This window comes from Pinus tabuliformis, chromosome 2_2 (assembly GCF_031772625.1).
Source record: "Pinus tabuliformis cultivar Carrire ecotype Pingquan chromosome 2_2, CPIR1, whole genome shotgun sequence".
In the NCBI taxonomy this organism is placed as follows: Eukaryota; Viridiplantae; Streptophyta; class Pinopsida; order Pinales; family Pinaceae; genus Pinus; species Pinus tabuliformis.
The window spans coordinates 1006786579-1006799506 of NC_142300.1; the positions used below are offsets into that span (position 1 = coordinate 1006786579).

Sequence of the window (12928 nt, forward strand, 5' to 3'; positions counted from 1 at the left end):
TGCATCGAATCTGGTTCAGTTCATTTTTCCATTGCCGCAGAGAAAAATTCGATAACCTATGGTCGGATTTGTTTATTGGAGCGGAATTCATCGAATCTGGTTCGGTTCATTTTTCTATTGCCGCAGAGAAAAAATAAATTTATTTATTAGTCAACAACATACAATAAAATAATAATTCAACAATTAAGAATATCTAAAAATCAAACTAAGGAAAATGTTGATTAATTAATTAATTAATTAATTTTCTCTAACCGTCAAATTTAACATCCAAAAAATATTTCATTAATAAACTATATTTCTTTCTATTCAATATATTTATTTATTTATAATTTTAGATATTCTTAGTTTTTGACTTATCATATTCAATATATTTGTTTATTTATTTAAGTTTGACTCTTAGTTTGATTTTTAGATATTCTTAGTGGTTGACTTATTATTTTATTTTCTATTGTTGATTAATAAATAAATAAATAATTTTTTTCTTCTAACAGTCAAAAATATTTTTTTAATAAACTATAGAGTCAAAATTAGCTTTTACGTTCTAATCATTATAAATTAATTGTGTCTACTTAGTTGTATACTATTCTGATTCTCCATCTTGCCATGACGATAAACCAAACTGGTTAGTTCCAAAAGCCTCTAAAATTTGACCTTGTTTACTTTTATTATTTTGTTTTTTGGGTTGAATTTTAATGATGCAATTTTGATAATTTAATATTGTTTGTTTTTTAAACTCAATTAGTAAAAATAATTTGCTATTACCAAATTGTGCAAGGTTTAGTTAAATCTATATACTCTTTGAGATAATTTTTGAGGGCATAAATAGAATTACATCCTTGAAAACCTAATTTTTTGAGTGCATAAATAAAATTACATCCTTAAAAACTTAAGTAAATTATATAGACTACATGGCTCAAGCTGGTAATTCTAACCAATTTTACCAAAAATAAACAAAATTTAAAAATTTAAAATGTAAAAATATATAAAATTGACTTCTAATTTTAAGGAATGTTTACTTGATTTTAGACCAATAAACCAAAACAAAACTTATAATTTTAATACAATAATACCAATTTTTTCCCAAATTTGAAACAAGAAATGCCGAGTAAAAATCCAAATTAGACCGGAAGAAGGGAGAAAAAAGAAGTCAGAAGTGTTTCTATGAACAGATCATGCACCTACAATGATATTCCAATAGCTTTGTGCCAAATTTGAATATCGTATCCGTACTAGCCATCATTCAGGACCCATATGTCCTTGAATGTAAAGTTACATATTCAGACTTTACACCATGAATTCCAAATCTTGTTGAACCGTTGAATATCTGAAACATAGTCCATGCTCTTCACTCTCTGAAGGTTATCATGAGCATGGTAATGTAACGCAATCTCCCTATATCTTTACCAACGAAATTGCAGAGATGTTAACATGGTCATCGTCTTTTTGCCGATTCTTCCAATTGCTTTACAGTAGCGATCGTTTTGGCTTTCTTTTGAAGGAATTCCTGAACATATTTCTCTTCGTACTCCGGGTCGCCAAGTTTACATGGCGGCGTAGAACTCGCAGTGGTCACCATTGATTCCTGCATATATTGTTCCTCCACTTTATTCGCAGAGCAAAATAAAGTCGCTGAACAGTACTCGGAAGCCTTTTCTGGAACAGTGGGTTTATATTTCAATAGCTTCGCGTACTCGTTTAGAACATGGAACATGTAATCGTACACATTCGACATTTTCAATTCATTCAGTATAAATTCCCTGGCTGCCTTTCCAGTCTCCTTTGCCTGCAAAACAATACCCAATTTTCAATTGCCTGTTTAAAGAGGGAATATATTTAAGGGCGAAGCTACTCTGTAATAAAAAATTTCAAGAGTTTGAAAATATTTTCGAAATCGAAAATTTAATAGAGAAGTTAAACAATTTTTGTTTTTTTTCAATTAAATTCTTAAATATGCCCAAAATCTACCATCAATAAAATATGCAATAAACAGTCAATTTTTTTTTTTAATCTTACCTCCTTTTGGTGTTTGTTTCCCCATTTAACAGCAAAATCGATGGAGTCACACAGTTTTTCAGTTTTTACTGGCCAGTAATGTTTTCGAGGAACAAGGCCTCTCAGAAAGAAGTCATAGTATTTTGGTGTGATCAAAAGAGTTGTGGAATCACACGCCAAAATATTCTTCAGGCTCACTGACCACGCGTTTCCTTCCATGAATATCTTGAATCTAAGACAGAAAACGATGCCGCATTCCATAAATATTCCCGCATAAGAATTGATCTTGCAAACTCAACACAGTGTATAAGATGCAGGAAAAGAAAGAAAAATTAGAATTGGGTAATTCGAGAACAGTATATAGTAGAGCTTGCTCAGATCAGTGCAGCGTCCAGATATGTTAAAACTTAAAACCTTCAAACCTGTGTTTTCTAACTGCGGATTTTGCGCCTACGAATATTTTATTACCAGCCATAGCAACATCGATTTAATTAGGTGTTAGACGTTGCCCATCTGGTTTTTTTTGGGAACCTTGAACCTTAATTGGGTGTTATCTGGGTGCTTAGTAACGAGCTCGATTTTAAGAATATTTTAGAGTTGAATTAATAAACAAAATTAAGAGGTAATTTTTTTAATCTCATTGTAATATTGCTAAAATTTAGAAATTTACAATCAGATATCTTTTCACATGTCAAATTGGCCATATTCGATGCAATTGGCCATGTAACTGAAGATCAGGAACATGGACAGCTCTTACACAATTATCGATAAAAATGAAGTGTCTCTTCCGAACTAAATTAAGTTGAAATTTGAGAATATCGTGAGTCGCACGTTACAGACTCGGGGTTAAATTTAAAATGATGGGTTACTCTAGAAGGAGTTTCTGGCTTTAAAATAAAGCACGTGAGCCGTTACTTGTAGGTTTGACTATTAGATTTCCTTAGTAAAGCTGATTTTACTAAAAATCACATGCATTAGTGAATGCCAAGAATTTTTTAGATTTATTCCAAAAGCCAAGTTTACCGGTAAGCATATATGTTTTTTTTTGGTTTAAATTGCGATATACTTTTTGAATATATATATATATATATATATATAATTTTTTTTGGGTTAAACGTAATTAAAAAAGAACTCCAAATATAAATTTAAAGACTTAAATCTCCTATTACCCTATAATGTCACTCTTTAAAAAATATTAAAAAGAAATTATTAGTAAGCATGCATGGCAAAACGGTAATTAGCAAATACCTGTGACCACACTGGTCTGCAAGTTTGGATCCTTGAAACCCTTGTTTCGCCTCTCTACCCCAGTCCTACATATAATAATAACATACATGAAAACTTGGAAATTCATATAAATTTTATCCACATCCATGTGATTCAGTAAACCATAGTACATTCCAGTAATGCATTCAATGCCACATAAATTGATATATACTTCACAAATTGGATATACAGTGAAATATACACTAGTTATATCCAAAAGTATATATACACTATTTGCATCTAAAAATATATATTCCAACCCACACAGCTTTCGAATAGTGGTGTAAAGTGAATTTTTTTTTTGTTGTTGTTTTAGATTTAAGATTTTTGTAGTTTATAATTTAGAAAAACTTGAATAGTGGTGTAAAGTGAATTTTTTATTTATTTATTTATTTATTAAGATTTAAGATTTTTCTAGAAAACAGTATTTTTGGATTAATTATATTGTAAAGATTGGATCAATCTTTCACATCAATTATTGTGGTTCATCTTTAAGGTAAAATGAATCACATTAATTGGTTTGAAAAGTAGACTCAATCTTTACAATGTAATTAATCCAAAAGACAATTTTCTAAAATATTCTTTGTTGGATTGCCAATCTATTAAAAATATAAAAATAAACTCACCTGACCATAAATACGACAGTTCCTTAACATATGATTAATCTAAAAAACAATTTTCTAAAATATTCTTTGTTGGATTGCTAATCTATAAAAATAAACTTACCTGAACATAAATACGACAGTTCCGATGCGGCCTGTCGTTGCACTTCAGAAGTTCCTGCCTCCATCCGGTATAGGGATTGCCTTTCCAGTAGGCAGAGGGATCCCTGTCTTCCCACTTGATTTTTTGGCTACCAATCTGGATATCCTTCACTAGTGGCTCCCATGGTGGTGTCATTATCTCTGGCCTGCAGGATCAGACTAAATATCATCAGCTTCAAATTTTAGTTTGGTGCTGCATGGAATGTTCCCTATGCCTGATTCCTTGAATATGGACTGGTCTTAATCCAATTCCATATGTTTCTAAACTTAATCTCAAGGTTAAGCATGTATGTTGCCCATGGCCAAAGTGTTTGAATTGAAGGTGGAATTTGATGGCCATTCTGTCGTTCGTAGAAAAGCCCACAGTAAGTGGACGAAACAGATCGCCCAGGCCGATTAATCTCAAATTAAAAATGCAAGCATCATTCATTTTAAATGAAAGTCAATTAAATTTGCAGCAATCACATCTGGATTTCTACCAAACCAGTTCAGATAAAGGGCAATTAAGCTACTTTATCTAAATTAAGTGGAAACCATGGTCACTTCCTTGTCAGAGTTTCAGCTATGAAAAACTGTACATCTACTCGAAACTTTAAAAGTAGTAAATAAATAAAACTGTCTTTAATGGTTGGCCGAATTTGAGTAACCTCCATGTCACATCTCTGTGCATCTTTTTCCAAAACCTTAAAAATTGAGAAAAGGAAACTTGACCTAGCCGAACTCAACCCAATTCCATATGCTACTAAACTTAATCTCAAGCTTAAGCAGGTATGTTGCCAATTGTCAAGTGTTTGAATTGAAGTTATATATTTACAATTTGTTTGAATTGAAGGTCCTATTGCTTTGTGAGTTCTTTCTGTACTTCTGTGCTTCGCAGAAAAACCCACAGTCAGTGGACCAAACAGATCGCCCAAACCTATTCATTTCTAATTAAAAAATAATTGATTTTTTTTCAATTTGGTTGAGTTTAGGTTGGGCCATTTTTAATGTTGAATGGAAAATATTATAATTAAGTTAAACTTAGACTGGGACCAACTCTAATGTTGGATAAAAGAATAATCAGCCTATCAATTAGATCCTACAGATCCTATTAACCTGTAACAGTTCCAATATTGGATAGAAGAACCATGAAGAACCATTTACCGACGAGTAAAATGAAATACTATTCTCCCAAAATAACTCTAGTCAATGACCCCTTTCCTGAAATTTCAACATATTGCATGAAAAAACTAAAACTAATTCCCAACCCAAACGAATTTATCTACCCTTCATGGTCAAACGCTCTTATTAACTAAAACAAATCAATTAAATTTGCAGCAATCCCATCTCGGTGTCTACCGAACCAGTTCAGATAAATGGCAATTAAGTTACTTTATCTAAATTCAATGGGAATCGTGGTTCTGGTTCTGTCCTCGTGAGAATTTCAGCAATGCAAATTTACGCGAAACTTCAAAAATAATAAATAAATAAAACTTGCGCTTTAACAGTTGGCCAAATTTGAATAACTTCCCTGTCACATCTCTGTGCATCTTTCCCCAAAATCTTACATCTTTCCCAGAATCTTAAAAATTGTAAAAATGAAACTTGAACTAGCCGATCTGCGACTTACCATCCCCAGAAAGACCAATCTGGAAAAACAATATCGAATGCATCTTCGCTCCCGCAATAATGAAACATGGCAGGAGGCGGTTTGGCCGGATCCTTATGTCCGGCACGACCAATAACAGGTGTGTCACCACAATTGAACATCAAGTCCAGGTCTGGAACCATTCTGGGATAATATTTCAGTAACTGAGCAATTCCCCAGAAGGTAAACAAATCTCTGGTCTGAAAGGACTTTCTGTACAGCTCGACATACATTTTTCCATCAACAATTGTAAGCCTGAAAGACGCCGAACTCTTTGCGGCCTCAACCATGTCCAACGTAATTCCAGTCTTCGCCCACGGCTTCATGTCCTGGCGAATCCAGTTAAAATACAGCGGGCACGACGCGGCGGACCCATTTCCAGTTCCCTGAAAACTTGGCTGCAGAACTGGAGACGACGAGGGCGAACACGCTGCGCCGGGCGCGCACTTTAGAATTTCTTTGGTATGTGCTATTCTCTGCCAGACGTCGTTTGTAATCGCGTTCTGATTTTCCCGAAACAGATTTTTGGCCTTAATCGATCGTTCTTCCCAAAGGTCATCAGACTGCAATAATGAAACATCAGTTCATAGTTATATAATTCGATTTAGCAGAAACTGGTAATCTGAAAATTCACAGAGCAAAAATCAAAATCGCACCCAGTGCTTTATAAAGAAGACGGGGCCGAGTATAATTCCCAAACTCAACAGAATGGAGGCAAAACTAAGTGTAATTGGCCCTTTCATCTTCTCTCTGATTAGTTCTGCAAGAGATGTTTCTTTAACCAGAACAACGAATCAGTAATTTCTAAAGATACCATTTCGAAATTCGGAAAATAAATTGTTAACCAAATTACTCGAACTAAAATAGTTTGAAAATTCTCTCCAAACTCTGAAAAATCTCTATAAACTTAAGTTTATAACGAGTGTTTATTTATCTGCGAAATCCCGACCTAATTTCTTTGAAGAAATTGCCCTTCCTCTTCTTCGAAGAAATTGCTCTTCTTCTTATTTCAAGAAATTGCCCGATGACTGGACAGGAATATGCGATCAAAATAGAATTCAAGTCTGATACGCGATAGCCTGTTCAATGCCGTGCCTCGGTTGTGTGCTTCGAGCTTTATTCATGGACCAGTACAATACCAAGTGCTGAAAGCACATGCAAAAACTTAGAGATTAACCAAAAATAAGTACAGAGGAGTGTCCAGAAAATGTAAAAATACGTACCGATCTAAATTTTATAATACATCCGCTCCATATAACAAGGTTATATTTAAGTCGTAGTCTAATTAGCCTCCGAAAATTATGGAAATTCTGGTTATATTTAAAGAAATTCTGGTCAGGATTTTTGTAAATCTAAATTATAGTAGTTAAACTTCAAAATTTTAGGTGTCTTAGATTTTTTCTGATGAAGTTAAATCTATTTCCACCCTAAAAAGACTATTGAAACACTGAATCTACAAAAAATTTTAGAATTTTTTACTAAATTCGGACTACTTTAACCATCCGGACAATTCCTCGGCCTTGTTCGACGACTCCAAGCTGCCACGGCTACCAAGTAGCCATTCTTTTCTCAGTCCGGGGCGGTTATAACTAGCAATCTGGATTTTAAAATTCAGTTCGCCGTTTTATAAGAGTATATGTACCGCGGTCGTTGCTTCACCGTCACGTTGCTTCACCCTCACGTTGCTTTTGCAACCGCAAGGCAATGGTATGTTACCTCTGACATGCGTCATTGTCACCAAGCTGTCTAGAAAGCGTCGGACAATCTGTGATTGTCCCCGCGTCGTCCAGAAGGGAGCTCGAGGGCATGTGATTAAATTCAAGGTACCCAGCTATAGCGACCCTGGTACCCAGCTATAGCGACCCTGGGAATCCCACCTGTACAAAGCGACAAACCCAGTGAAATGGTTGGTCATGCAATTGGAATTATGCGTCACGGATGCGGAGGCGGAGGTCGTACTCAAACATCTTATATCAATTATATTTTGTCTCACCTTCGTCATCAGCCGTATAGTGAAAATAAGGATATATGTTTGTAAAATTTGATTGCCACACCCAAAGTTGCGTGGGCTACTTTTCCTTTATTTTAATTTAAAAGCCTTCCCTCACTAATGGATGGTTACTAAATTATGGATTTATTTATTTATTTTTAATGATTGGATTTTTTTATTCCATAACGATTAGTATTAGTATTGATTAATGGAAAAGTTCAATTTTATTTATTTATTTATAAATATTAGTATTATTTATAAATTTAGTTGTCGTTAATATTGTGATTTTTATTAATTATTAATTTAGAAAAATTATTTAAATAAATTTTATATTTTAAAAAACTATAAAGAATTATTAATATATAAAAGTAATATTATTTTTTTAATAAATAAATAAATAAATATATATATATATATTAATTTTCTAGTTTTAAGATGCATATTTTGAATTGATATATGTCTCTTTTAAAATAAAAATGAAATATTTTTAAATAAAAAATAATATTAAATATAATTAAAAATAAAAATGAATATACCTACCTTTTTATTTTTAATTAAATGCGATAAAAAATATCAATAAGCATATTGACTGTCTAGTTTGTTATTGGTATTAACAACTTAAAACATGTGAGAGATCTTTACTCTTACTCTCAACCATAAATAAAATATTTAGATGTTAATGTGCGATATATATATAACCTGTATTTAAATATCCATATTAATTAATTTATTTCAGTATCATACATCTAGTAAATGTCTTTCTATATTTCAATATAGAAAGAAAAAAATAGTGAATCCAAATATTTATTTGCAAAACATAATAGAAATGAAAATCTATCTAATTAGCTAATCTAACTAAGAAATAAAGGAATTTGCAACACAAACTAGGTAGACGACGCTACCTAATAACTTGCACTACAAAGGTGAACTATAGTATAAGTACTTTCCTATAAAATAAAACTTAGAATAGCATAATTTATATTAAAAGAGGAATACACAAGTTCACATTGCAATTATAAAGATAATCTGTAGAGACTCGACATGGATCCACATATGCTTGGTCATTAAACTACAATATACACAAACATATGCCCTTCATATTGGACCAGTTAAACAACTTTGTAATACATAGATTGACTTCTTCCTTGACTAATCTTTTAATATTACAAACATTGACCTTATAGAGGTTATGTAATATAGTGGAGGGTGTACTGAACCGTGAATAGCACTTGACGACACACAAAGTTGTATTTACAACCCAAAAAAAGAGTAGGGCATAATGCCATCGACAAAGACAACTCTCACTGACATGGGTAACTACTTGTATGTTCGCATAGGATATTTTCATGGCATGCATGAAAATATCCATTTCAATTTCCAAAACTTCAAAGTTGATTAAATATTCAATTGTTGCTTTTTAATATGTGTTTCCGCCTTGTGTTTGATTGGAGCATTAACTTCGAGTTGGTGCCCTCCTTGTCTAACATAGGAGCCATCTCAAGCCACCAACATTGATCCATCTCTAGCCACCCAAAAACAAAAACCATGTGACATATTTTACCTTGGGGATGCATAGATATGACATCTATCGATTTGGGTAAATATATCTTTACTAGGGTTACATGATTTGATACTCATATTATAAAAATCAAGCTCTAGCTCAAATAAATCATTAAAATTAAAGGAAAAGCATTGAAATTAGCAACCTCACACATCATCAACATGTAATGACTATAATGCAAGTGATTGTGACAAGACGGGAATGATAATAAGCTATAATAGGGAGTAGAAAAGGAAAAACGCAAACTTCCGATAGTAGTAAAGTATTGAAAATGAAGGCTCAACGTCTTCCCCACACCTGAGACTTTGCAAGTCCTCATGCAATATTGGGTGAATAGCTAAAACTAGATCCAAAAATGTTCCTCAAAATGGATCAAAACAACGTTACCAACACCTCCCCTAATAATCATAATACAAGGGTATATTTCACATATCTCATCTTACTTGCCTCTTTAATCTAGTTTATGACATTTATAATCCTTGTAAACCTAATTTACATTTCATATATATGGGTTATGGAACATTATACATAACAAGAGAAAAAACTAATAAAATCATAATAGGACAAAAGCATTTTATAGTGTGAACCCAAGGATGATAAAACCCACTCAAAACAATGAGATTTAGTAGATCAACAAAGTTACAACTTCTAGACAAGTTGGTGATCATTGAAATTCCTATGAATAAAACTTAGAACACCAAGGAAAACTACTCATAAGCCATTTAATTCACCAATTACTCATCTCTAACATGGTATCATATTGTTGAAACTCTCAATCCTATTGCTCTTATGACCTTGGTGTGTTACCCAGTATTTAACTCTTCATAGTTTCCTCCAATTTCACTTCCTCACATGATCCTTATCCATGCCAATCTAAGAAACACTTTTCTTATTATACCTACTCAAGTTGATGGAATCAATCTTCTATTAAATGCATGCCAACTGGGATTGCAAACAAGTATAATTAGTAGACCTTTAATGAAGGGATAATAAAAAACTCCTATTTGATACTCTCATCACTATTATTATCTTACACAGATGTCAAGTTTGGGGATGAATTTTATCTAGATAATATTTAAGAACAATTAATCAAATCCAAAAGAATTTTGTAACTTATAATCTTATTATTACAAGTGTACACCCTATCCTATCCTCCTTATAGAAGCATTCCTCTCCCTCATTGAGTGTGTGGCCTAATATGCTTGGTCTAGTCATTTGAGGCCCATGACATATCGTCTTTCTTAAGATTCAAAGACAATTTTCTAACCAACTTATCAACTTCCAATAAATCAATCTTGTAATTCTATTGAATCAAAAAATTCATAATGTCAGCACGGTGCATGATTGTAACACGCTCTAATATTCTCAGCTTCAACTAACCTATTTTTTTTTTTTTTACTAAGATTAATATACTCTTATCCAATGTCTTTATTTTTCTTATGCACTTCAATTGGGCTATGTATCATTGAAGCTATAATCGATTAAGGCATTACCATGTGAGCCATATTTGCTAATATATTAGCAAATACTTTATACTCGATTATTCTGGAGTTCCAAATCACGAATTAATATGTATTTATCATATTCTTACCTGTTAACTATATATGATTATTTTTTCATGGGAAATCCAAAAGTAATTAGATTATTAACATGTGATTATTATGTCTTGGTACATACGTAATATCGATCATGCTCTTATGATTCTTCGGGATCCGACGACCCACACTCTTCCACGTGAGTTGATACCAGTCCTATGATTTCCCTGAACTCTCTAGACTCATCGATTGTCAATTGATATGGTCTGGTGAATTAAAATTTTACCTTGGGAAAAGAGAGATCATCCTATGGTCCTAATTCCTAGGGTCTAGATCGATGGCGTGGATAAGGTCTTTTAGTTATGGGTGTAACCAACTCCCACCCACTGCATCATTCCTCTCCCATTTGCACCATTCACTCTTGTTGAGATGAATCTTTGCAACTTATTCTTGGTTACTTGCAGATATTTCTTTTCATTAGTCAGGTTCCTCCCTCTCCTAGAGGAAAGTTCAACATTTGAACCATATTCCGCAGAATTTCTTTCATGCTGCCAGATACATTTCTTGCCTTTTCTACATACAATGTTTTAATTAAGAGCATGTTCCTTCTCCCTTCTACATTTTTTTTGTTGTTCATGGTGCAAGGTTAGCAATGTTTTCCAAGCTGCTTCCCATATTTCATGGATAGGTTAAATGTCAGGAAAAACCCCCACCGCACCCTTAATAGTGTATGTGGTGCTTTGTGATTCGGCATACCAGTTTTGAATTAACCTTCAAGGGATTGGTATTGCAGTTTTTCTCCAAAAAAAGGTTACCGGTACTGTACTAACCCAATTTTGATTTTCTAGATTTCCTTCAGTTGCTTACTAGTCATATTGGAATTTTTCCATGGGTTAGGTTTCACTCGATGAGCATAACTTCATCTTCACTTCGAAAACCCCCAGATTCTGACAAAATCCTCTTTTGCAGTTTGCTTTGCTAGGTATTTGAGAGCTCGAGGCAAAAAACCTATATATATATATATATTAATTCCAGGGAAAACCTGTGTAGCCATAGTTGTATAGGGATGCTACCCCTTTTTAGGTAATAACATTCTGACCATAGCTAGGGTTATTTACCGCTATATTTGTTTTTACTTTAAAATCCCAAATAATTATTGAATTGGTTATTATTTTCTAATCCCACGTTAATTTCTTCACCTTGATTTAATTTTTATACAGGACTATAGAAAAGGTTCACTTCATGTACTGATTTCACAGGTAAAGACCCATTCCTCATACCCTTGTTTTATTTTATTTTATTTTCATTCAATAATCTGACAGAATTTAACTTGGTGGCCTTGCAGGTGAGGCTCTCTTCTTGATTTCCAAGGGTCCAATTTAGTTGCAACATTGCAGGTTTTGCAGGTTTTAATATCAAACTCTTGCTTGTCTCCAGGTGTCTGTGAGTCTCGTGTTTAGTTTTTCGACTAGAATTTCTTTGGAATAAGTATTTTGTACATTAATTTTTACTTGGGTTATAGTTCAAAACTATATTGGTGCCATAGCCACGATTCTCTGGCCCTATACAAAAACTCATAAGGTTTTCATAATTTATCATGGCAAGCGACGAAGAGTAAATTGTATTTGTTCATCTATAATTACCCTTCATTATTTTATTACAAAGAATGTGTGGTAAAACTATCTAATACACTATCGCTTTACTTCGTCCATGGCCTAAGAGTAAATTATCTTTTTATGTATTAACTGTTGTTCCTTCTTTTCCTCATAATGTATGAATTTTATTAGATAAATTGTTACCTTAAATAGTTTTGTTTTGTTTTCGTTTTTTTTGTTTTTGTTTTTGTTTTTGTTTTTGTTTTTTGTTTTGTTTTGTTTTGTTTTTGTTTTTGTTTTGTTTTGTTTTGTTTTGGTTTTTTTGTTTTTGTTTTGTTTTTTTTTTTTCCCAGTTGTCCTTATCACCAATAAATATTTATATAATTTTACTTTGAATTTTACTTCCCATTGTCTATGAATGTTTTGCCATAGAAGCTATACAATGTTGTCACTACTGTAATTGTCTTGCACATAATGCTTTTTTTGGGTTGTATTAGCATGAAACATGGTCACTGCTATAATAGTTTAGCATTATACGACCTGTTTACTTACAGGGTTCATGTTATAGAATTCATTTTCCAACATTCAACTTTGTAAT

The 12928-nt window shown here is 32.8% G+C and overlaps 2 protein-coding genes across 6 annotated transcripts in view; both read right to left on the reverse strand.

The window, feature by feature from the left end:
* Window positions 1-1124: 1124 nt before the first annotated feature.
* Window positions 1125-12928, reverse strand: part of LOC149196781 (uncharacterized) — a 210103-nt gene continuing 198299 nt past the window's right edge. The window contains exon 8 of the mRNA XM_089405634.1: window positions 1125-1341. The gene's annotated coding sequence lies outside the window, so the exon portion shown is untranslated. The remainder of the gene's footprint in view (window positions 1342-12928) is intronic.
* On the reverse strand, window positions 1335-7230 carry LOC149196782 (uncharacterized). 5 transcript variants are annotated; one of them, XM_089405629.1, is made up of 9 exons: window positions 7143-7205; window positions 6873-6959; window positions 6599-6794; window positions 6306-6424; window positions 5632-6212; window positions 3985-4168; window positions 3241-3305; window positions 2014-2224; window positions 1335-1783 (listed from the first exon to the last, which is right to left on the reverse strand). In XM_089405629.1, the coding sequence occupies exons 4-9, from the start codon at window positions 6390-6392 to the stop codon at window positions 1433-1435; spliced, it is 1479 nt and encodes a 492-aa protein (XP_089261755.1). In that variant the 5' UTR covers window positions 6393-6424; window positions 6599-6794; window positions 6873-6959; window positions 7143-7205; the 3' UTR covers window positions 1335-1432. The 5 variants fall into 5 exon arrangements, with proteins under 5 accessions (XP_089261755.1, XP_089261756.1, XP_089261757.1 ...); XM_089405630.1 differs by lacking the exon at window positions 6873-6959 and having other exon boundaries at window positions 7143-7230; XM_089405631.1 differs by lacking the exon at window positions 6873-6959 and having other exon boundaries at window positions 7129-7144.

Coding starts and splice junctions, on each gene's coding strand:
- LOC149196782 (XM_089405630.1), bottom strand. CDS start 6,392: ATGAAAGGGCCAATTACACTTAGTTTTGCCTCCATTCTGTTGAGTTTG. Junction 3,306..3,984: donor ACTGTCGTATTTATGTTCAG/GTAAGTTTATTT, acceptor TATTATATGTAG/GACTGGGGTAGAGAGGCGAA. Junction 1,784..2,013: donor GAAACAAACACCAAAAGGAG/GTAAGATTAAAA, acceptor ATTGTTTTGCAG/GCAAAGGAGACTGGAAAGGC.